Raw genomic sequence first — 25,838 nt, 5'->3', positions numbered from 1 at the left:
GCTGAACTGAGTGGTTATGTTGAGTCATGTAAGACTTAGGACAGAGCAGGTGACAGGTGACATAAGTGATTCGGCTTTAGTAGGGTAATAAGGGCTTCACAGGTATAATATAATCACCTGTAGGGTGGAATGTGGCAAAGGGAACAATCATATACACTATAGATATATATATATATATAGATACATACAGTATACACAATACTATATAAAGTGCCTTGCAAAAGTATTCATCCCCCTTGGCGTTTTTCCTATTTTGTTGCATTACAACCTGTAATTTAAATGGATTTTTATGTGGATTTCATGTAATGGACATACACAAAATAGTCCAAATCGGTGAAGTGAAAAAAATAACTTATTTCAAGAAATTCTGTTTTTTTTTTTTTACGGAAAAGTGGTGCGTGCATATGTCACCCCCTTTGCTATGAAGCCCCTAAATAAGATCTGGTGCAACCAATTACCTTCAGAAGTCACATAATTAGTTAAATAAAGTCCACCTGTGTGCAATCTAAGTGTCACATGATCTGTCACATGATCTCAGTATATATACACCTGTTCTGAAAGGCCCCAGAGTCTGCAACACCACTAAGCAAGGGGCACCACTAAGCAAGCAGCACCATGAAGACCAAGGAGCTCTCCAAACAGATCAGGGACAAAGTTGTAGAGAAGTACAGATCAGGGTTGGGTTATAAAAAAATATCAGAAACTTTGAACATCCCACGGAGCACCATTAAATCCGTTATTAAAAAATGGAAAGAATATGGCACCACAACAAACCTGCCAAGAGAGGGCCGCCCACCAAAACCCACAGACCAGTCAAGGAGGGCATTAATCATTAATCAGAGAGGCAACAAAGAGACCAAAGATAACCCTGAAGGAGCTGCAAAGCTCCACAGCGGAGATTGGAGTATCGGTCCATAGGACCACTTTAAGCCGTACAGTCCACAAAGCTGGGCTTTATGGAAGAGTGGCCAGAAAAAAAGCCATTGCTTAAAGAAAAAAATAAGCAAACACGTTTGGTGTTCGCCAAAAGGCATGTGGGAGACTCCCCAAACATATGGAAGAAGGTACTCTGGTCAGATGAGACTAAAATTGAGCTTTTTGGCCATCAAGGAGAACGATATGTCTGGCGCAAACCCAACACCTCTCATCACCCCGAGAACACAATTTTTCATCGATGCTGGGATACCCATCCATTACCCATTTCCAATGCCCTGGCTGAGGGAAGGAGGTTCTCACCCAAGATTTGACGGTCCATCGTCCCTTTGATGCGGTGAAGTTGTCCGGTCCCCTTCGCAGAAAAACACCCCCAAAGCATAATGTTTCCACCTCCATGTTTGATGGTGGGGATGGTGTTCTTGGGGTCATAGGCAGCATTCCTCCTCCTCCAAACACGGCGAGTTGAGTTGATGCCAAAGAGCTCCATTTTGGTCTCATCTGACCACAACACTTTCACCCAGTTCTCCTCTGAATCATTCAGATGTTCATTGGCAAACTTCAGACGGGCATGTATATGTGCTTTCTTGAGCAGGGGGACCTTGCGGGCGCTGCAGGATTTCAGTCCTTCACGGCGTAGTGTGTTACCAATTGTTTTCTTGGTGACTATGGTCCCAGCTGCCTTGAGATAATTGACAAGATCCTCCCGTGTAGTTCTGGGCTGATATTCACTGCTCTCATGACCTTTGCAACTCCATGAGGGGAGATCTTGCATGGAGCCCCAGGCCGAGGGAGATTGACAGTTCTTTTGTGTTTCTTCCATTTGCCAATAATCGCACCAACTGTTGTCACCTTCTCACCAAGATGCTTGCTGATGGTCTTGTAGCCCATTCCAGCCTTGTGTAGGTCTACAATCTTGTCCCTGACATCCTTGGAGAGCTCTTTGGTCTTGGCCATGGTGGAGAGTTTGGAATCTGATTGATTGATTGCTTCTGTGGACAGGTGTCTTTTATACAGGTAACAAACTGAGATTAGGAGCACTCCCTTTAAGAGTGTGCTCCTAATCTCAGCTCGTTACCTGTATAAAAGACACCTGGGAGCCAGAAATCTTTCTGATTGAGAGGGGGTCAAATACTTATTTCCCTCATTAAAATGCAAAAATCAATTTATAACATTTTTGACATGCGTTTTTCAGGATTTGTTGTTGTTGTTATTCTGTCTCTCACTATTCAAATAAACCTACCATTAAAATGATAGACTGATCATTTCTTTGTCAGTGGGCAAACGTACAAAATCAGCAGAGGATCAAATACTTTTTTCCCTCACTGTATGTGGGAACTCCCTCAAGACTGTTGGAAAAGCATTCCAGGTGAAGCTGGTTGAGAGAATGCCAAGAGTGTGCAAAGCTGTCATCAAGGCAAAGGGTGGCTATTTGAAGAATCTCAAATATAAAATATATTTTGAATGGTTAATACACAATTCCATATGTGATATTTCATAGTTTTGATGTCTTCACTATTATTCTACAATGTAGAAAATAGTAAAAATAAAGAAAAACCCTTGAACAAATAGCTGTGTCCAAACTTTTGACTGGTACTGTGTGTATATATATATATATATATATATATATATACAGTGGGGAAAAAAAGTATTTAGTCAGCCACCAATTGTGCAAGTTCTCCCACTTAAAAAGATGAGAGAGGCCTGTAATTTTCATCATAGGTACACGTCAACTATGACAGACAAATTGAGAAAAAAAAATCCAGAAAATCACATTATAGGATTTTTAATGAATTTATTTGCAAATTATGGTGGAAAATAAGTATTTGGTCACCTACAAACAAGCAAGATTTCTGCCTCTCACAGACCTGTAACTTCTTCTTTAAGAGGCTCCTCTGTCCTCCACTCGTTACCTGTATTAATGGCACCTGTTTGAACTTGTTATCAGTATAAAAGACACCTGTCCACAACCTCAAACAGTCACACTCCAAACTCCACTATGGCCAAGACCAAAGAGCTGTCAAAGGACACCAGAAACAAAATTGTAGACCTGCACCAGGCTGGGAAGACTGAATCTGCAATAGGTAAGCAGCTTGGTTTGAAGAAATCAACTGTGGGAGCAATTATTAGGAAATGGAAGATATACAAGACCACTGATAATCTCCCTCGATCTGGGGCTCCACGCAAGATCTCACCCCGTGGGGTCAAAATGATCACAAGAATGTTGAGCAAAAATCCCAGAACCACACGGGGGGACCTAGTGAATGACCTGCAGAGAGCTGGGACCAAAGTGACAAAGCCTACCATCAGTAACACACTACGCCGCCAGGGACACAAATCCTGCAGTGCCAGACGTGTCCCCCTGCTTAAGCCAGTACATGTCCAGGCCCGTCTGAAGTTTGCTAGAGTGCATTTGGATGATCCAGAAGAGAATTGGGAGAATGTCATATGGTCAGATGAAACCAAAATATAACTTTTTGGTAAAAACTCAACTCGTCGTGTTTGGAGGACAAAGAATGCTGAGTTGCATCCAAAGAACACCATACCTACTGTGAAGCATGGGGGTGGAAACATCATGCTTTGGGGCTGTTTTTCTGCAAAGGGACCAGGATGACTGATCCGTGTAAAGGAAAGAATGAATGGGGCCATGTATCGTGAGATTTTGAGTGAAAACCTCCTTCCATCAGCAAGGGCATTGAAGATGAAACGTGGCTGGGTCTTTCAGCATGACAATGATCCCAAACACACCGCCCGGGCAACGAAGGAGTGGCTTCGTAAAAAGCATTTCAAGGTCCTGGAGTGGCCTAGCCAGTCTCCAGATCTCAACCCCATAGAAAATCTTTGGAGGGAGTTGAAAGTCTGTGTTGCCCAGCGACAGCCCCAAAACATCACTGCTCTAGAGGAGATCTGCATGGAGGAATGGGCCAAAATACCAGCAACATTGTGTGAAAACCTTGTGAAGACTTACAGAAAACGTTTGACCTGTGTCATTGCCAACAAAGGGTATATAACAAAGTATTGAGAAACGTTTATTATTGACCAAATACTTATTTTCCACCATAATTTGCAAATAAATTCATTAAAAATCCTACAATGTGATTTTCTGGATTTTTTTTTCTCATTTTGTCTGTCATAGTTGACGTGTACCTATGATGAAAATTACAGGCCTCTCTCATCTTTTTAAGTGGGAGAACTTGCACAATTGGTGGCTGACTAAATACTTTTTTCTCCACTGTATATATATATATATATATATATATATATATATATATACAGTTGAAGTCAGAAGTTTACATACACTTAGGTTGGAGTCATTAAAACTTGTTTTTCATCCACTCCACAAATGTCTTGTTAACAAACTATAGTTTTGGTAAGTCTTTTAGGACAGTAATTTTTCCAACAATTGTTTACAGACTGATTATTTCACTTATAATTCACTGTATCACAATTCCAGTGGGTCAGAAGTTTACATACACTAAGTTGACTGTGCCTTTAAACAGCTTGGAAAATTTCAGAAAATTATGTCATGGCTTTAGAAGCTTCTGATAAGCTAATTGACATAATTTGAGTCAATTGGAGGTGTACCTGTGGATGTATTTCAAGGCCTACCTTCAAACTCAGTGCCTCTTTGCTTAACATCATGGGAAAATCAAAAAGAAATCTGCCAATACCTCAGAAAACCTATTGTAGACCTCCACAAGTCTGGTTCATCCTTGGGAGCAATTTCCAAACGCCTGAAGGTACCACGTTCATCTGTACAAACAATAGTATGCAAGTATAAACACCATGGGACCACGCAGCCATCATACCGCTCAGGAAGGAGACGCGTTCTGCTCAGGAAGGAGACGCGTTCTGTCTCCTAGAGATGAACGTACTTTAGTGCGAAAAGTGCAAATCAATCCCAGAACAACAGCAAAGGACCTTGTGAAGATGCTGGAGGAAACAGGTAAAAAATGATCTATATCCACAGTAAAACGAGTCCTATATCGACATAACCTGAAAGGCCGCTCAGCAAGGAAGAAGCCACTGCTCCAAAACCGCCATAAAAAAGCCAGACTATGGTTTGCAAATGCACATGGGGACAAAGATCATACTTTTTGGAGAAATGTCCTCTGGTCTGATGAAACAAAAATAGAACTGTTTGGCCATAATGACCATTGTTATGTTTGGAAGAAAAAGTGGGTGACTTGCAAGCCGAAGAACACCGTCCCAACCGTGAAGCACGGGGGTGGCAGCATCATGCTGTGGGGGTGCTTTGCTGCAGGAGGGACTGGTGCACTTTACAAAATAGATGGCATCATGAGGAAGGAATGTTATGTGGATATATTGAAACAACATCTCAAGACATCAGTCAGGAAGTTACAGCTTGGTTGCAAATGGGTCTTCCAAATGGACAATGACCCCAAGCATACTTCCAAAGTTGTGGCAAAATGGCTTAAGGACAACAAAGTCAAGGTATTGGAGTGGCCATCACAAAGCCCTGACCTCAACCCTATAGAAAAAGCGTGTGCAAGCAAGGAGGCCTACAAACCTGACTCAGTTACACCAGCTCTGTCAGGAGGAATGGGCCAAAATTCACAAAATGCACTTATTGTGGGAAGCTTGTGGAAGGCTACCCAAACCGTTTGACCCAAGTTAAACAATTTAAAGGAAATTCTACCAAATACTAATTGAGTGTATGTAAACTTCTGACCCACTGGGAATGTGATGAAAGAAATAAAAAGCTTAAATAAATAATTATCTCTACTATTATTTACATTTCAAGTTCTTAAAATAAAGTGGTGATCCTAACTGACCTAAAACAGGGAATTTTTACTAGGATTAAATGTCAGGAATTGTGAAAAACTGAGTTTAAATGTATTTGGCTAAGGTGTATGTAAATTTCCGACTTCAACTGTGTGTGTATATATATATATATATATATATATATATATACATACAGTGGGGGGAAAAAGTATTTAGTCAGCCACCAATTGTGCAAGTTCTCCCACTTAAAAAGATGAGAGAGGCCTGTAATTTTCACCATAGGTACACGTCAACTATGACAGACAAATTGAGAAAAAAAAATCCAGACACTCAAACTTTCAACTATACTTTAATTTGATGCAAGACATTTCTGCATTTTCTATTTTTTTGTAGTTACAAACAATTCACTGCAACAAAACTTGCAGTTTCAAAGTAACATATACAAAACGGAAACAGATACGTACATACGATTTACATTAATGATAATCTGAATAGGATAATGGGTAAAACAAAATTAAATAAATGTTGAAACTTTTTTTTCTCACTTTATAAAATGCTTCCATCTATTCTCTGTGGAATGTATTGCGATGACATAAAAAAAAATTACATTTTGAAAACATATAAAAACATTGAACCTGAATTGAGTAAGCGCTTCATGTGGAATCAAATCACATTACATACAATACAGGAACAAATTGGAACATTTCATGCACTGTATAACCATACAAGTAAAAACTTAAATATAATACATTTCTTTAATTCCCAACAGAACAAATGAAATGATTCTCTCTGTAACATAACGACAAGGACTGATGATATGATTGGTATAATCTATTGATGAGATAGCAGTAATGGCAGGTAGAATCTATTGTTGAGATGGCAGTAATGGCAGGTAGAATCTATTGATGAGATAGCAGTAATGGCAGGTAGAATCTATTGTTGAGATGGCAGTAATGGCAGGTAGAATCTATTGTTGAGATGGCAGTAATGGCAGGTAGAATCTATTGATGAGATGGCAGTAATGGCAGGTATAATCTATTGATGAGATGGCAGTAATGGCAGGTATAATCTATTGATGAGATGGCAGTAATGGCAGGTAGAATATATTGATGAGATGGCAGTAACGTTAATGGCAGGTAGAATCTATTGATGAGATGGCAGTAACGTTAATGGCAGGTATAATCTATTGATGAGATGGCAGTAATGGCAGGTATAATCTATTGATGAGATGGCAGTAACGTTAATGGCAGGTATAATCTATTGATGAGATGGCAGTAATGGCAGGTATAATCTATTGATGAGATGGCAGTAACGTTAATGGCAGGTAGAATCTATTGATGAGATAGCAGTAACGTTAATGGCAGGTAGAATCTATTGATGAGATGGCAGTAACGTTAATGGCAGGTAGAATCTATTGTTGAGATGGCAGTAATGGCAGGTAGAATCTATTGTTGAGATAGCAGTAATGGCAGGTAGAATCTATTGATGAGATGGCAGTAATGGCAGGTATAATCTATTGATGAGATGGCAGTAATGGCAGGTAGAATCTATTGATGAGATAGCAGTAACGTTAATGGCAGGTAGAATCTATTGATGAGATGGCAGTAATGGCAGGTAGAATCTATTGATGAGATAGCAGTAATGGCAGGTAGAATCTATTGATGAGATGGCAGTAATGGCAGGTAGAATCTATTGTTGAGATAGCAGTAATGGCAGGTAGAATCTATTGATGAGATAGCAGTAATGGCAGGTATAATCTATTGATGAGATGGCAGTAATGGCAGGTAGAATATATTGATGAGATGGCAGTAATGGCAGGTAGAATCTATTGTTGAGATAGCAGTAACGTTAATGGCAGGTAGAATATATTGATGAGATGGCAGTAACGTTAATGGCAGGTAGAATCTATTGATGAGATAGCAGTAACGTTAATGGCAGGTAGAATCTATTGATGAGATAGCAGTAATGGCAGGTAGAATCTATTGATGAGATAGCAGTAATGGCAGGTAGAATCTATTGTTGAGATGGCAGTAATGGCAGGTAGAATCTATTGTTGAGATAGCAGTAATGGCAGGTAGAATCTATTGATGAGATAGCAGTAATGGCAGGTATAATCTATTGATGAGATGGCAGTAATGGCAGGTAGAATATATTGATGAGATGGCAGTAATGGCAGGTAGAATCTATTGTTGAGATAGCAGTAACGTTAATGGCAGGTAGAATATATTGATGAGATGGCAGTAACGTTAATAGCAGGTAGAATCTATTGTTGAGATAGCAGTAATGGCAGGTATAATCTATTGATGAGATAGCAGTAACGTTAATGGCAGGTAGAATCTATTTGTAACTAAAACAAATGTGTAACAGGCAGTGTTAACCAGGACATCACACATTCAAACTGACACAGGACTCAATTAATTGCAGATAGTGGGTTTCTGGATAGCTGTTTGAGAAGTGCATTTGATATAGAAATTGACACTTACACATGAAAATTAACCTTTGATATAAAAGTTGACCATTTTGCCCATTGCTATCTGGAAATCCTATATAAGCAATAGATTGAATACAGAGCCTAAATGCATGTTCCAAATGTCTAGGGAGCGACCGTTCACAGATCATGCTTCTGTTTGTTAGGACTTCAACATGTAACATAGAATATATTAAACACGTGTACGTAACACTTTCATCGTGCTCCTTTCACACATCTTGTCTTGACGTCAAGATAATAGTACTTTTTCCAATATACAATATGGCACAGAGATACACCGTAGAACGTATTTACTGACACACACACACACACATACATATATAAAAATATTTCTGGCTTTAAAAAGGTAGACTCAATATGACATCATCATACACAGTGGGGGGGTCAACTTCCTGCTTACAGACGTCAACAGCAAAACATTCTCCCCAAAATCTCCCAATACTTCCACTATTGGTTCCTCCCAATTGATACTATCCCTATGCGTACAGACATACGGGTAGTCTTGGCCAATGTTGTTGTTCTCTGTAAGCAGGAAGTGACATCACACTACTGAAGTCTACCTTTACCGTTCAGACGAAGTGGGCCTCTCTGTGTTCAAGCTCCTGCAGGTGCGAGCTGGGTCTGGCCCGGGGTCTCAGTCTTTGTTGCAGCGGTATGACCTCGGTCGGGCTGGGCTCTTCCGGGCCGCTGGGGGGAGGGGACTGGCAGGGGGAAAGGTCAGCGGAGGTCGTGACCTCAGGGTCAACACTAACGGAGCTGTCCACGGAGTCCTGCGGGGTGTGTGGGGGGAGGTTTGAGGATTGAGGGGATGGGGTGGTGGGGGTGGGGGTGGTGGTGGGGGTGGTGGTGGGGGTGGTGGTGGTGGTGGGGGGTGGTGGTGGTGGTATCCACAGGAGAAGAGGAGAAAGTAATGCTGGAGGAATGGGAGGAAGAGAGGAGGAGAGGAGCAGTAACAGTAGGAGAAGTTGGGGAGGTTTTAACAGTAGGAGAAGTTGGGGAGGTTTTAACAGTAGGAGAAGTTGGGGAGGTTTTAACAGTAGGAGAAGTTGGGGAGGTATTGGTGGGGCTAGTGGTCCCAGAGGTACTTGATGACAGCCAGCCTCTGGCGCATGAAGAACCAGGAGGCTTGTAGAAGGTTCCGGGTGGAGGCTGCAGAGTCCGTGGTTGTCTGAACGTTATGGAAGAGTTGGTAGAGGTTCTAGTCTCCCCCCGACCACCTCCAGCAGCAGAGTTAGACCTACTCATAGTCTCCTCTCTGTCTCCTCTGGACGTCTGGCCAGCCTTCGCCGACACGGTGGAAGGGCTGTTGGGGAATATGGTGCTGACACTACTACTGGATGGGAGAGCAGAGCTGGTCGGCCCAGATATGGACAGTTGTGTCGGCATCTTCAGCTGCTTCCCCGGTTGTGTCCCGGGGCCCGTACCGGCCGGCGGTAAATTAGCCACGATCTTGGCGGTGCGCGGCGTGACGTCATAGTGTTTGTACTTCCTGTCCCAGGTCTTCCGCTGCACGGCCTGCTGGGTGTCGATGAAGGGTGTGATGTAATAGGTACTGACCCTTGACCCCCCACCAATCCGAGGCTTCTCAGCCTCCTTCTGCTTCTCTGGCTCGGCTGACTCCATGATGGTGTCAGCGGTGAGATCCAACGTGATGGCAGCGTTGGCGTTACGGCTGTTTCTGTCGACGACCTGAGAGACGAGATGAGATTGTACTTTATTAATCCCCATTAAAGGAAATAGGTTCATCATACTTACAGCCATAGTTTAAAAAAAACAATACAACACAACATTAAAAACAATCACAAGACAATTACAATATGTACAATGAATGCAACAGCAGTTAAAGTGATGGGTGTTGACCTGTGAGGGGGTGGGGAGGGGCAAACGCTCCAGGGGCATGCTGATTGGCCGAGACACCATTCTAGTGCGCTGGGGGCGGAGCTGGACCCTCGGGGCCGTAGAGGAGGAGGAGTTGAGGCTGGGACGGCCAAACACCAGGGTAGATCTCTGGACCTACGGGACAGAATGGACAAACATGTGTTTCGTTGCTGACTCCTGACTCCTGACTCCTAACTCCTAACTCCTAACTCCTAACTCCTGACTCCTGACTCCTAACTCCTGACTCCTGACTCTTAAGCATTGATGTTGAACCTGAAAAGTTAATTTATGTGCGTTGTCCCTGTCAAATACATTTCATAACTAACTAACTGAATCACTCTCTCGCTCAGAAACAAACCAACCAACCGAGGCGGCACCAGCAGCAGAGGAGGAGGAGCCGACACCATTGAGTCTCTCCATGGCTGTTAACTCTGTCCTGTCTGGTCCTGTCCTGTCTGGTCCCGTCCTGTCTGGTCCCGTCCTGTCTGTCTTCCCCTCTCTCACCTCATCCAGGGTATGAGAGGGCTGGATGACCGACGAGTGCCTCTTGTAGACTTTGGCGCTCTGCTTGGAGACGGTTCGGGAAACGTCAAATAACGACAACAAAGCAAAACAGTCAATTGATTCTTACCAAGGTGGTCAATCTTTACATTCAATCTCATACACTCCATTCAATTGCCACCTATGCTTTGATTGGTATAATAAATAGCTCTGGACCTTATTAACCCTTATCCCCCCTCCCCCCCTCCCTCCTCCCCTGCAATGGATATGACTTTGCATAAATGGTTGAATCATTAAAGACACTTGGACCTCCTCACCTCCTTGATGTCGAGCAGGGAGGTGGAGTGGCGGCTGAGTCTCTGCTCCTTCTCCTGAGAGGTGAGTCGGGGGGAGGCCCGGCCCACCGTGGAGGTGGTGGTGGGGGTGGGAGGAGGAGGAGGAGGCCCGGCCCACCGTGGTGGTGGAGGAGGAGGAGGAGGAGGGGCTGGACAAGTCAAAGATCATGTGGAAGTGGCGTACCAGCAACTCCACCATCAGTGCCTGGGAGGAGAGGAGCAAAGTGATGTCAATAAAGGACTAAACCAACTTGAGTAAAATGATCATTTAGATTTTGTCAAGTTCTTTCACAGGCAACACTGTTATGAAAATACAGGGGTATTCGACAGGTACATACCTGGTAGGGTTAGGGGTATTCTACAGGTACATACCTGGTAGGGTTAGGGGTATTCTACAGGTACATACCTGGTAGGGTTAAGGGGTATTCTACAGGTACATACCTGGTAGGGTTAGGGGTATTCGACAGGTACATACCTGGTAGGGTTAAGGGGTATTCTACAGGTAAATACCTGGTAGGGTTAGGGGGTATTCTACAGGGACATACCTGGTAGGGTTAGGGGTATTCTACAGGTACATACCTGGTAGGGTTAGGGGTATTCGACAGGTACATACCTGGTAGGGTTAGGGGGTATTCTACAGGTACATCCCTGGTAGGGTTAGGGGTATTCTACAGGTACATACCTGGTAGGGTTAGGGGTATTCTACAGGTACATCCCTGGTAGGGTTAGGGGTATTCTACAGGTACATACCTGGTAGGGTTAGGGGTATTCTACAGGGACATACCTGGTAGGGTTAAGGGGTATTCGACAGGTACATACCTGGTAGGGTTAAGGGGTATTCGACAGGTACATACCTGGTAGGGTTAGGGGTATTCTACAGGGACATACCTGGTAGGGTTAAGGGGTATTCTACAGGTACATACTTGGTAGGGTTAGGGGTATTCTACAGGGACATACCTGGTAGGGTTAAGGGGTATTCGACAGGTACATACCTGGTAGGGTTAAGGGGTATTCGACAGGTACATACCTGGTAGGGTTAGGGGTATTCTACAGGGACATACCTGGTAGGGTTAAGGGGTATTCTACAGGTACATACTTGGTAGGGTTAGGGGTATTCTACAGGGACATACCTGGTAGGGTTAGGGGGTATTCTACAGGTAAATACCTGGTAGGGTTAGGGGTATTCTACAGGGACATACCTGGTAGGGTTAAGGGGTATTCTACAGGTACATACCTGGTAGGGTTAGGGGTATTCTACAGGGACATACCTGGTAGGGTTAAGGGGTATTCTACAGGTACATACCTGGTAGGGTTAAGGGGTATTCTACAGGTAAATACAGTGAGGGAAAAAAGTATTTGATCCCCTGCTGATTTTGTATGTTTGCCCACTGACAAAGAAATGATCAGTCTATAATTTTAATGGTAGGTTTATTTGAACAGTGAGAGACAGAATAACAACAACAAAAATCCAGAAAAACGCATGTCAAAAATGTTATAAATTGATTTGCATTTTAATGAGGGAAATAAGTATTTGACCCCCTCTTAATCAGAAAGATTTCTGGCTCTGGTTAGGGGTATTCTACAGGTATATATACCTGGTAGGATAAGGGTTAACAGGAACTCACCTGGTAGGGGTAGTCAACCAGAGAAGACAGGGAGACCTCTGCGTCAGTATGTCGTGGTTTGACCAGCGTAGGGCCGAAGATAATGCCCAGATTACTGGCTGTCATCTTGTTTTCCTCCGCCTGCTCTGTCACCCTACGGGAAGAGATAACATTAACAACATATATAAATAATATACAGATGAAGTATAATATTATATATATATACAGTGGGGAAAAAAAGTATTTAGTCAGCCACCAATTGTGCAAGTTCTCCCACTTAAAAAGATGAGAGAGGCCTGTAATTTTCATCATAGGTACACGTCAACTATGACAGACAAAATGAGGGAAAAAAATCCAGAAAATCACATTGTAGGATTTTTAATGAATTTATTAGCAAATTATTGTGGAAAATAAGTATTTGGTCAATAACAAAAGTTTCTCAATACTTTGTTATATACCATTTGTTGGCAATGACACAGGTCAAATGTTTTCTGTAAGTCTTCACAAGGTTTTCACACACTGTTGCTGGTATTTTGGCCCATTCCTCCATGCAGATCTCCTCTAGAGCAGTGATGTTTTGGGGCTGTTGCTGGGCAACACGGACTTTCAACTCCCTCCAAAGATTTTCTATGGGGTTGAGATCTGGAGACTGGCTAGGCCACTCCAGGAACTTGAAATGCTTCTTACGAAGCCACTCCTTCGTTGCCCGGGCGGTGTGTTTGGGATCATTGTCATGCTGAAAGACCCAGCCACGTTTCATCTTCAATGCCCTTGCTGATGGAAGGAGGTTTTCACTCAAAATCTCACGATACATGGCCCCATTCATTCTTTCCTTTACACGGATCAGTCGTCCTGGTCCCTTTGCAGAAAAACTGCCCCATAGCATGATGTTTCCACCCCCATGCTTCACAGTAGGTATGGTGTTCTCAGCATTCTTTGTCCTCCAAACACGACGAGTTGAGTTTTTACCAAAAAGTTCTATTTTGGTTTCATCTGACCATATGACATTCTCCCAATTCTCTTCTGGATCATCCAAATGCACTCTAGCAAACTTCAGACGGGCCTGGACATGTACTGGCTTAAGCAGGGGGACACGTCTGGCACTGCAGGATTTGAGTCCCTGGCGGCGTAGTGTGTTACTGATGGTAGGCTTTGTTACTTTGGTCCCAGCTCTCTGCAGGTCATTCACTAGGTCCCCGGTGTGGTTTTGGGATTTTTGCTCACCGTTCTTGTGATCATTTTGACCCCCACAGGGTGAGATCTTGCGTGGAGCCCCAGATCGAGGGAGATTATCAGTGGTCTTGTATGTCTTCCATTTCCTAATAATTGCTCCCACAGTTGATTTCTTCAAACCAAGCTGCTTACCTATTGCATATTCAGTCTTCCCCAGCCTGGTGCAGGTCTACAATTTTGTTTCTGGTGTCCTTTGACAGCTCTTTGGTCTTGGCCATAGTGGAGTTTGGAGTGTGACTGTTTGAGGTTGTGGACAGGTGTCTTTTATACTGATAACAAGTTCAAACAGGTGCCATTAATACAGGTAACGATTGGAGGACAGAGGAGCCTCTTAAAGAAGAAGTTACAGGTCTGTGAGAGCCAGAAATCTTGCTTGTTTGTAGGTGACCAAATACTTATTTTCCACCATAATTTGCAAATAAATTCATTAAAAATCCTACAATGTGATTTTCTGGATTTTTTTTCCTCAATTTGTCTGTCATAGTTGACGTGTACCTATGATGAAAATTACAGGCCTCTCTCATCTTTGGGTGGGAGAACATGCACAATTGGTGGCTGACTAAATACTTTTTTCCCCCACTGTAATTATTGGAACACTTGATAAAGATGAGCAAGAAAGACTATAAAATAAATCATACAAATACTGAGTTATATTGCATGATCAAAAAAATGGGGAAATTATATTATTTCATACTAATACAATTGTTCAGAGAAAGAGATTTTGTTTAACAAGTAATACAAACAAATACAAAAAAGATAGGGGTCAACATGATTGGCACCCCTGTTTTCAATACTCTAGCACCCTCCCCTTGCGAGGCTAACGACATTGAGCCTCTTTCTGAATCTGGAGAACACAAGGAAAAATCTAAAGGAAGTTTGTTCTGAAGTGTCCAGTCCTATATCTGAGAGATATAAGAAAGATCTGGAATGTATTATTCTGGGCTCCCGAGTGGCGCAGCGGTCTAAGGCACTGCATCTCAGTGCTTGAGGCGTCACTACAGACCCCCTGGTTCGATTCCAGGCTGTATCACAACCGGCCGTGATTGGGAGTCCCTTAGGGCGGCGCGCAATTGGCCCAGCGTCGTCCGGTGTAGGCCGTCATTTGTTCTTAACTGACTTGCCTAGTTAAATAAAAAATTATGTATTTAACCCCTTATTTTAGGCACTAAACTATCTCCATCTATACTGTACTTTAATAATAAAAAATTGCTGGTCCACGGGTACCTTCAGACTAGTCTTGTGAGGCTTGTGGGCATCTTAGAGCAAAACAATCGACATGTACGCGTTCGTGAGAGACTCACCTTTCCATAGAGGGGTCGTAGTGTGTAGCGCAAACTGTTTGGACACTACAGACAGAAGTTGGCAGATCGGCTGTACCGACTTTCAGACGAGTCCCGTGACGCTTGTGGGGGTCGTAGAGCAAAACGGAGAACACCATAGTTTGTTGCCAAACCGTTCGGACGCTACAGATGTTTTCATGAGAAAAACGATTTTGGGGATGTCTCCTGGTCTGACAAACACCGCTCTAACTCTGGTATGTGGGAGGGGGTGGGGTGTGTGGGAGGTGTTGGGGTGGGATGTGAGGAGGGGGTGGGGTGTGAGGAGGGGGTGGGGTGGGGGTGTGAGGAGGGGGTGGGGGTGTGAGGAGGGGGGTGGGGTGTGTGGGATGTGAGGAGGGGGTGGGGTGTGAGGAGGGGGTGGGTGTGTGGGAGGTGTTGGGGTGGGATGTGTGAGGGGGTGGGGTGTGAGGAGGGGGGTGGGGTGGGGGTGTGAGGAGGGGGTGGGGTGTGAGGAGGGGGTGGGGGTGTGGGATGTGAGGAGGGGGGTGGGGTGTGAGGAGGGGGTGGGGTGTGTGGAGGGGTGGGGTGTGTGGAGGGGTGGGGTCTGAGGAGGGGGTGGGGTGTGTGGATGTGAGGAGGGGGTGGGGTGTGTGGGATGTGAGGAGGGGGTGGGGTGTGTGGAGGGGTGGGGTGTGGAGGGGGTGGGGTGGGATGTGAGGAGGGGGTGGGGTGTGAGGAGGGGTGGGGTCTGAGGAGGGGTGGGGTCTGAGGAGGGGGTGGGGTGTGTGGGATGTGAGGAGGGGTGGGGTGTGTGGGATGTGAGGAGGGGGTGGGGTGTGTGGAGGGGGTGGGGTGTGTGGAGGGGTGGGGTTGTGTGGAGGGGGTGGGGTGTGAGGAGGGGTGGGGTCTGAGGAGGGGGGTGGGGTGTGTGGGGATGTGAGGAGGGGTGGGGTGTGTGGGATGTGAGGAGGGGGTGGGGTGTGTGGAGGGGTGGGGTGTGTGGAGGGGGTGGGGTGTGTGGAGGGGGTGGGGTGTGTGGAGGGGTGGGATGTGAGGAGGGGGTGGGGTGTGTGGGATGTGAGGAGGGGGTGGGGTGGGATGTGAGGAGGGGTGGGGTGTGAGGAGGGGGTGGGGTGTGTGGAGGGGTGGGGTGTGTGGAGGGGTGGGGGTGTGGGATGTGAGGAGGGGGTGGGGTGGGATGTGAGGAGGGGGTGGGGTGTGAGGAGGGGGTGGGGTGTGTGGAGGGGGGTGGGGTGTGGAGGGTGGGGGTGTGAGGAGGGGGTGGGTGTGAGGAGGGGGTGGGGTGGGATGTGAGGAGGGTGGGATGAGGAGGGGGGTGGGGTGGGATGTGAGGAGGGGGTGGGGTGGGATGTGAGGAGGGGGTGGGGTGAGGAGGGGGGTGGGATGAGGAGGGGGGTGGGGTGGGATGTGAGGAGGGTGGGATGTGAGGAGGGGGTGGGGTGGGATGTGAGGAGGGTGGGGTGTGAGGAGGGGGTGGGGTGGGGTGTGTGGAGGGGTGGGGGTGGGATGTGAGGAGGGGGTGGGGTGGGGTGTGAGGAGGGGGTGGGGTGGGGGTGGGGTGGGGGTGTGTGGAGGGGGTGGGGTGTGTGAGGAGGGTGGGGTGGGATGTGAGGAGGGGGTGGGGTGGGGATGTGAGGAGGGGTGGGGTGTGAGGAGGGGGTGGGATGTGAGGAGGGGGGTGGGGTGTGAGGAGGGGTGGGGTGTGTGGAGGGGGTGGGGGTGGGATGTGAGGAGGGGGGTGGGGTGGGATGTGAGGAGGGGGTGGGGTGTGAGGAGGGGTGGGATGTGAGGAGGGGGTGGGGTGTGAGGAGGGGGTGGGGTGTGAGGAGGGGGTGGGGTGTGGGAGGGGGTGGGGTGGGATGTGAGGAGGGGTGGGGGTGTGAGGAGGGGGTGGGGTGTGAGGAGGGGGTGGGGTGTGTGGAGGGGGTGGGGTGTGTGGAGGGGGTGGGGTGGGATGTGTGGAGGGGGTGGGGTGTGAGGAGGGGATGGGGTCTGAGGAGGGGGTGGGGTGTGTGGAGGGGGTGGGGTGTGAGTGTGTGTGTGAGCCTGCGTGCATGTGTTTGCACCCATCTCTTACCTGTGTAGGTGTGCTGTGAGGAAGCGTAGGGCCCTGTACTGTGCAGGAGGCAGCTGTCGTAACAGGTCTCTAATCTTAAACAGGACTCTGTTGAGTTTGATACTGGGCTGGTTGGACAGCTCTCCTCCAGGCTGGCTGGTTCTCAGGGGAGGCTGCTCTCCCTCTACCCCAGGCTGAGTGCCTCCTGGTCTGGGTTGTTCTCCCCCTGGCTGCCCCTGGCTCTGGGTATGGGTCTGGAGGGCCCTGGCTGCAGCCTTCTCCTCTATGATCACCGCCTGGCTCTCCTTGGCCAGCCCGATGAAATCATTATAGTAACGGTACAGGATCAGTGGCTCTGGTAACTACAGAAGATAGAAATCAAGAAATGAATAAATCAATATCTTTGGGAAATGTGTTGTACAATATTACATGAGAATGATCTAGCGGTGTAAAACAAGGATGCTTTTTTTTTCATCACCATTAAATTACACTGTCCCACCTGTCTCAGGTAGAGTTTGAGCACGTTGCCGATGTCGTGGGGTGAGAGGTCAGAGAGCTCAACCAGGTCTTTGCCGTTCTCAAACGCCTGGCACAGCTTCTCCACGCGAGACTTGGCCCCGTTCACGCGGTAGATTCCCTGGACAAGAACACACAATACACCAGATCACCAACATCCAACATCACAGCCCCGACATATACCCTGGACAAACACAGCCCATTAGTTCCAGTTAGAGACTATGAGAACGTCAAATCATTTCAATGGGAGTGTATCTGAACAAGTTACATCTCTCTTGACATATACAGTGGGGTCCAAAATTATTGGATCTTTTGGTAAAGATGAGCAAATACTATAAAAATGGCTTGTGGATGCTGATTGGTTGATTGCAGGAAGTTATACCACCTATATTATATATTATATTATATATTATATATTATATTATATTATAGTTATAGCGGTCTAAGACACTGCATCTCAGTGCTTGAGGCGTCACTACAGACCCCCTGGTTCGATTCCAGGCTGTATCACAACCGGCCGTGATTGGGAGTCCCATAGGGCGGTGCACAATTGTCCCAGCGTCGTCCGGTGTAGGCCGGTGTAGGCCGTCATAATAAAAATAAAAATAAAATTCTTAACTGACTTGCCTAGTTAAATAAAGGTAAAATAAAAAAATACAAATAAATAAACAATCCCCACATTCCACGGGTAATGCCTGTTAGCAGTTCCATTTGAATCAACTGTCCCACAGCCCAGCCAGTCAGTTTATTAACATAGAATGAACGACTGGGTCAAAACATCCCAAAATAATCAACGACCAAACTGTTTGGTTAGCAACTTCAGAACTAACAACTGGCTTTTGCCCTGACTATATCGTCTGGGGGAAGGATGAAACAAAACTAAATGTACTCATTAAAATAACGTTTCTAATGAAAACAAAACAATGGTTAATCTTTTTTCATTTTTTTTTATGTTGGAAACTGTTTTATAAAAGCAATTAGGGCCTAAGAACAGCTATCACACAATAATCCCTGGGTTCTCATGCCTTATTGCTTAAGTATAAAATAAATGATATCAATACCAAGATCCTGAGTGGCGCAGTGGTCTAAGGCACTGCATCGCAGTGCTAACTGTGCCACTAGAGATCCTGGTTCGAATCCAGGCCGCGACCGGGAGACTCATGGGCGGCGCACAATTGGCCCAGGGTAGGGGAGGGAATGGCCGGCAGGGATGTAGCTCAGTTGATAGAGCATGGCGTTTGCAACCTAAAAATAGGTGATCACTAACTGTAAGTCGCTCTGGATAAGAGCGTCTGCTAAATGACTTAAATGTATATTGTATGCTCAAAAAAATATATATATATTTTATACAATTACTCAGAGACTTTGTTTTGCTATTTTGCTTCCACTGGTTCTGGGGCCCTGGTTAAGGTCAACGTGATCGATAAAATTCAGTACTGCGCAGCCGTCTTCATCGACCTGGCCAAGGCTTTAGACTCTGTCAACCACCGCATTCTTATTGGCAGACTAAATAGCCTTGGTTTCTCAAATGACTGCCTCGCTAGGTTCACCAACTACTTCTCAGATAGAGTTCAATGTGTCAAATCGGAGGGCCTGTTGTCTGGACCTATGGCAGTCTCTATGGGGGTGCCACAGGGTTCATTTCTCGGGCCGACTCTATTCTCTGTGTATATCAACAATGTCGCTCTTGCTGCTGGTGACGCTTGGATCCACCTCTAGGCAGACGACACCATTTTGTATAAATCTGGCCCTTCATTGGACACTGTGTTAACAAACCTCCAAACGAGCTTCAATGCCATACAACACTCCTTCAGTAGCCTCCAACTGCTCTTAAACGCTAGTAAAACTAAATGCATGCTCTTCAATCGAACGCTGCTTGCACCCGCCCACCTGAATATAGAATCAATACTCTCGGCGGGTCTGACCTAGAGTATGTGGACAACTACAAATACCTAGGTGTCTGGTTAGACTGTAAACTCTCCTTCCAGACTCACATTAAGTATCTCCAATCAAAAGTTAGATCTAGAATCGGCTTCCTATTTCGCAACAAAGCCTCCTTCACTCATGCTGCCAAACATGCCCTCGTAAAACGGACTATCCTACCGATCCTTGACTTCGGCTATGTCATTTACAAAATAGCCTCCAACACTCTACTCAGCAAATTGGATGTAGTCTATCACAGTGCCATCTGTTTTGTCTCCAAAGCCCCATACACTACCCACCATTATGACCTGTACGCTCTCGTTGGCTGGTCCTCACTACATATTCGTCGCCAAACCTACTGGCTCCAGGTCATCTATAAATCACTGCTAGGCAAATCCCCGTCTTATCTTAGCTCACTGGTCACCATAGCAACACCCACCCGTAGTCTGCGCTCCAGCAAGTATATCTCACTGGTCATCCCCAAAGCCAACACCTCCTTTGGCCGCCATTCCTTCCAGTTCTCTGCTGCCAATGACTGGAACGAACTGCAAAAATGTCTGAAGCTGGAGACACTTATCTCCCTCATTAACTTTAAGCATCAGTTGTCAGAGCACCTTACCGATCACTGCACCTGTACACAGCCCATCTGTAATTAGCCCATCCAACTACCTCATCCCCATATTGTTATTTATTTTGCTCTTTTGCACCCAAGTATCTCTATTTGCACATCATCTTTTGCACATCTATCATTACAGTGTTAATACGAAATTGTAACTATTTTGCACTATAGCCTATTTATTGCCTTACCATAACTTGCTACATTTGCACACACTGTATATATATTTTCTGTTGAATTTTTGACTTTATGTTTTGTTTACCCCATATGTAACTCTGTGTTGTTGTTTTTAATCGCACTGCTTTGCTTTATCTTGGCCAGGTCGCAGTTGTAAATGAGAACTTGTTCTCAACTGGCTTACCTGGTTAAATAAAGGTGGGAGAAAAAAAAAATCAGCATGAACTTTACCCAGTACCAGGACATTTTAGCCCAAAACCTGTTTGCCTCCGCCAGGAGGCTGAAACTTGGCTGCAAGTGGATCTTCCAGCAAGACAATAACCCCAAGCACACATCAACATCCACAAAGAAATGGTCCACAAGATCAACATTTTGCAATGGCCATCTCAGTCTCCGGAATTGAACCCCATTGAAAACCTGTGGTTTGATTTGACGAGGGAAGTCCATAAGCGCAGAGGAAGGATATCAAGGTTCTGGAAAGATTCTGAATGGAGGAATGGTCTAAGATTCCTCCAAATGTGTTCTCCAACAACATTTTAGAAAAAGGCTCAGTGTCATTATCCTACCAAGGGGAGGGTCCTGGAGTATTGAAAACAGGGGATACAATCATTTTGACCCCTATCTTTTTGAGTTTTTTATTTATTTACTAAACAAAATCTCTTTCTCTGAGCAATTGTATTAGTATATAATAATAATGTTTAAATGTTTTTTGAGCATACAATATACAGTCAGGTCCATAAGCATTTGGACAGTGACACAATTTGCATCATTTTGGCTCTGTATGCCACCACAATGGATTTGAAAGGAAACAATCAAAATGTGCTTTAAGTGTAGACTTTCATCTTTAATTTAAGGGTATTGTAAAAATGATTGTATGAAGCGTGTTGGAATTACAACCATTTTTATAAATAGCCACCCAATTTTAGGGGCTCAAAAGTAATTGGACAAACTAACATAATCATAAATTGAATTGTGAGTTTTAATACTTGGTTGCAAATCCTTTGCAGTCAATGACTGCCTGAAGTCTGGAACCCATAGACATCACCTGATGCTGGGTTTCTTCCCTGGTGATGCTCTGCCAGGCCTTTCCTGCAGCTGTCTTCAGTTCCTGCTTGTTCTTGGGGCGTTTTGCCTTCAGTTTTGCCTTCAGCAAGTGAAATGCATATTCAATTGGATTCAGGTCAAGTGATTGACTTGGCCATTGCAGAACATTCCACTTCTTTGCCTTTAAAACGGGTATTGGGTTGCTTTCGCAGTATGCTTCGGTCCAATGAGTTTTGAAGCATTTGGCTGAATCTGAGCAGATAATATAGCCCCTAAACACTTCAGAATTCATCCTGCTGCTTTTGTCAGAAGTCACATCATCAATAAATACAAGGGAACCAGTTCCATTGGCAGCCATACATGCCCACGCCATAACACTACCTCCACCATGCTTCCCAGATGAGGTGGTATGCTTCGGATCATGAGCAGTTCCTTCCCTTCTCCATACTCTTCTCTTCCCGTCATTCTGGTACAAGTTGATCTTTGTCTCTGTCACGCCCTGGCTCTGGGGACAATGTTATGTTGAGCCATGGTGTGTATTCTATGTTTGATTTTCTATGTTGGGCTGAGTGACTCCCAATCAGAGGCAACGAGTGACAGCTGGTTGTCTCTGATTGGGAGCCATATTTAACTATCGGTCTTTTCACTTTGTGTTGTGGTTTCTTGTTCCGTGTTGGTTTGTTTTTGTAACCAAGGACGTCACGTTTCGTTGTTTTGATCGTGTGATCTTGATAAAATAAATATGTTTGCTTTCAACGCTGCGCCTTGGTCCTCTCCCTCCTTAGACGATCGTGACAGTCTCATCTGTCCATAGGATGTTGTTCCAGAACTGTACAGGTCTTCCTGTTTTTGAGGCTAACCAATGGTTTACATCTTGTGGTAAACCCTCTGTATTTACTCTGGTGAAGTCTTCTCTTGATGGTTGACTTTGACACAGGTACACCTACAGTTGAAGTCGGAAGTTTACATACACCTTAGCCAAATACATTTAAACTCCGTTTTTCACAATTCCTGACATTTAATCCTAGTAAAAATTCCCTGTCTTAGGTCAGTTAGCATCACCACTTTATTTTATGAATGTGAAATGTCAGAATAATAGTAGAGAGAATTATTTATTTCAGCTTTTATTTCTTTCATCACATTCCCAGTGGGTCAGAAGTTCACATACACTCAATTCGTATTTGGTAGCGTTGCCTTTAAATTGTTTAACTTGGGTCAAACGTTTCAGGAAGCCTTCCACAAGCTTCCCACAATAAGTTGGGTGAATTTTGGCCCATTCCTCCTGACAGAGCTGGTGTAACTGAGTCAGGTTTGTAGGCCTCCTTGCTCACACACGCTTTTTCAGTTCTGCCCACACATTTTCTATAGGATTGAGGTCAGGGCTTTGTGATGGCCACTCCAATACCTTGACTTTGTTGTCCTTAAGCCATTTTGCCACAACTTTGGAAGTATGCTTGGGGTCATTGTCCATTTGGAAGACCCATTTGCAACCAAGCTGTAACTTCCTGACTGATGTCTTGAGATGTTGTTTCAATATATCCACATATTTTCCTTCCTCATGATGCCATCTATTTTGTGAAGTGCACCAGTCCCTCCTGCAGCAAAGCACCCCCACAGCATGATGCTGCCACCCCCGTGCTTCACGGTTGGGATGGTGTTCTTCGGCTTGCAAGCCACCCCGATTTCCTCCAAACATAACAATGGTCATTATGGCCAAACAGTTCTATTTTTGTTTCATCAGACCAGAGGACATTTCTCCAAAAAGTAAGATCTTTGTCCCCATGTGCAGTTGCAAACAGTAGTCTTGCTTTTTTATGGCGGTTTTGGAGCAGTGGCTTCTTCCTTGCTGAGCGGCCTTTCAGGTTATGTCAATATAGGACTCGTTTTTACTGTGGATATAGATAATTTTGTACCTGTTTCCTCCAGCATCTTCACAAGGTCCTTTGCTGTTGTTCTGGGATTGATTTGCACTTTTCGCACCAATCTCTAGGAGACAGAACGCGTCTCCTTCCTGAGCGGTATGACGGCTGCGTGGTCCCATGGTGTTTATACTTGCGTACTATTGTTTGTACAGATGAACGTGCTACATGTTCCTGAGCTCACCAGAGCGTTCTTTCTTTTTAAGAATGTACCAAATAGTTGATTTGGCCGCATCTACTGTTTTTGCTTTCTCTCTGATGGGTTTCATTTGATTTTTCAGCCTAATGATGGTTTGCTTCACTGGCAGTGACAGCTCTTTGGACTTCATATTGAGGGTTAACAGCAACAGATTCCAAATGCAAATGCCACACTTGTAATCAACTCTAGACCTTTTATCTGCTTCCTTGTAAATGAACTGATGAGGGAATAACACACACCTGGTCATGGAACAGCTGAGCAGCCAATCACACACCTGGTCATGGAACAGCTGAGCAGCCAATCACACACCTGGTCATGGAACAGCTGAGCAGCCAATCACACACCTGGCCATGGAACAGCTGAGCAGCCAAACACACACCTGGTCATGGAACAGCTGAGCAGCCAATCACACACCTGGTCATGGAACAGCTGAGCAGCCAAACACACACCTGGCCATGGAACAGCTGAGCAGCCAAACACACACCTGGTCATGGAACAGCTGAGCAGCCAAACACAAACCTGGTCATGGAACAGCTGAGCAGCCAAACACACACATGGTCATGGAACAGCTGAGCAGCCAATCACACACCTGGTCATAGAACAGCTGAGCAGCCAAACACACACCTGGTCATGGAACAGCTGAGCAGCCAAACACACACCTGGTCATGGAACAGCTGAGCAGCCAATCACACACCTGGCCATGGAACAGCTGAGCAGCCAATCACACACCTGGTCATGGAACAGCTGAGCAGCCAAACACACACCTGGCCATGGAACAGCTGAGCAGCCAATCACACACCTGGCCATGGAACAGCTGAGCAGCCAATCACACACCTGGCCATGGAACAGCTGAGCAGCCAATTGTCCAATTGCTTTTGGTCCCTTAAAAAGGGGGGGACCATATCTAAAAAGTGCTGTAATTCTAACACCGTTCACCCCATTTGGATGTAAATACCCTCAAATTAAAGCTGAAATTCTGCACTCTCAGCTCATATTCATTATTTAATTTCAACTACAATATGCTGTGGTGGACAGCTATAATAATAATAATATTTATGGACCTGACTGGAGCTCAGTATTTGTATTATTGATTTTATACAGTCTATTTTGCTCATCTTTATCAAGGGTGCCAATAATTATGGTGCTGACTTTATATACACTTGTTGTGGTTATGCGTTGGCTAATAACAGTATTGTTTTACCTTGAGGTTGAGGGCGCGGCTCTCTATCTCGGAGGTACACTTCCTGATGATGAAGGGGATCCCGTCTGAGCTGTTCTTAGCTGCCTGGGAAAAGTCTATCCCAAACAGATGTAGTCTTCCCTGCAGTTTCTTATGACCACACTGGATAGCCAGGGTCTCCAGACACTTCTTATGACACGCCAGGGAGCACTGAGACAGGAGACAGAGAAAGAGAGAGAAAGGAAATGTGACATCTGGTCAGAAACACACTTAGATCGGAGGATAGATCTTAGATCGGAGGATAGATCTTAGATTGGAGGTACGTGTGTCTGAAGGTAGATGTTGTTCTGACAGACCGACCAACCTGCACATGTCCTCTATATTGTTATTGTTTAATGGTTATATTGACCCTTGGTTATTGTTGTTTACTGTTGCCCGGGGTACAATATTGATTATTATTATTTTAATTATGTTAATAGTGTAAATATCCAAAGTAAGCTTTGGCAATATGTACATTGTTACGTCATGCCAATAAAGCAAATTGAATTGAAATAGACAGACAGACAGACACAGAGACAGACACAGAGAGACAGAGAGACAGAGAGACAGAGAGAGAGAGAGAGAGAGAGATGTGGCCCTAAACAGAGAGTACACAGTGGCAGAATACCTGACCACTGTGACTGACCCAAAATTAAGGAAATCTTTGACTATGTACAGACTCAGTGAGCATAGCCTTGCTATTGAGAAAGGTTGCTGTAGGCAGACCTGGATCTCAAGAGAAGACAGGCTATGTGCACACTGCCCACAAAATGAGGTGGAAACTGAGCTGCACTTCCTAACCTCCTGCCAAATGTATGACCATATTAGAGACACATATTTCCCTCAGATTACAGCGATCCATAAAGAATTCAAAAACAAGTCAAATTTATATAAACATTTTTATAAACTCCCATATCTACTGGGTGAAATACCACAGTGTGCCATCACAGCAGCAAGATGTGTGACCTGTTGCCACAAGAAAAGGACAACCAGTGAAGAACAAACACCATTGTAAATACAACCCATATTTATGTTGATTTATTTTCCCTTCTGTACTTTAACATCATTATAACACTGTATATAGACATAATATGACACGTGTAATGTTTACTGTTCTTGCATGCGTGTGTGTGAGCTTGTATGTGTGTGT

The 25,838-nt window shown here is 45.0% G+C and overlaps 1 protein-coding gene and 1 long non-coding RNA gene across 2 annotated transcripts in view; one reads left to right on the top strand and one right to left on the bottom strand.

The window, feature by feature from the left end:
- Positions 1 to 6,027: 6,027 nt before the first annotated feature.
- LOC121535699 lies at positions 6,028 to 7,896 on the top strand. Its single transcript, XR_005994767.2, has 2 exons — positions 6,028 to 6,741; positions 6,776 to 7,896. It is a non-coding gene; the product is annotated as an uncharacterized LOC121535699 (long non-coding RNA).
- An 865-nt stretch (positions 7,897 to 8,761) lies between these two features.
- LOC121534508 (rho GTPase-activating protein 29) overlaps positions 8,762 to 25,838 on the bottom strand; it is a gene marked incomplete at its 5' end in the record, with an annotated part of 46,030 nt that continues 28,953 nt past the window's right edge. The window contains 10 exons of the mRNA XM_045216617.1: positions 8,762 to 8,868; positions 9,043 to 9,856; positions 10,028 to 10,180; positions 10,412 to 10,609; positions 10,864 to 10,983; positions 11,036 to 11,086; positions 12,507 to 12,639; positions 17,097 to 17,437; positions 17,575 to 17,712; positions 24,671 to 24,859. Coding sequence (XP_045072552.1) covers positions 8,762 to 8,868; positions 9,043 to 9,856; positions 10,028 to 10,180; positions 10,412 to 10,609; positions 10,864 to 10,983; positions 11,036 to 11,086; positions 12,507 to 12,639; positions 17,097 to 17,437; positions 17,575 to 17,712; positions 24,671 to 24,859 — 2,244 coding nt within the window. The remainder of the gene's footprint in view (positions 8,869 to 9,042; positions 9,857 to 10,027; positions 10,181 to 10,411; positions 10,610 to 10,863; positions 10,984 to 11,035; positions 11,087 to 12,506; positions 12,640 to 17,096; positions 17,438 to 17,574; positions 17,713 to 24,670; positions 24,860 to 25,838) is intronic.

The sequence above is a fragment of the Coregonus clupeaformis genome, unplaced genomic scaffold (genome assembly GCF_020615455.1).
Source record: "Coregonus clupeaformis isolate EN_2021a unplaced genomic scaffold, ASM2061545v1 scaf0751, whole genome shotgun sequence".
NCBI lineage: Eukaryota > Metazoa > Chordata > Actinopteri > Salmoniformes > Salmonidae > Coregonus > Coregonus clupeaformis.
The sequence above is the reverse complement of the archived record's forward strand: the minus strand, read 5'-3'. Positions and strand labels throughout refer to the sequence as shown.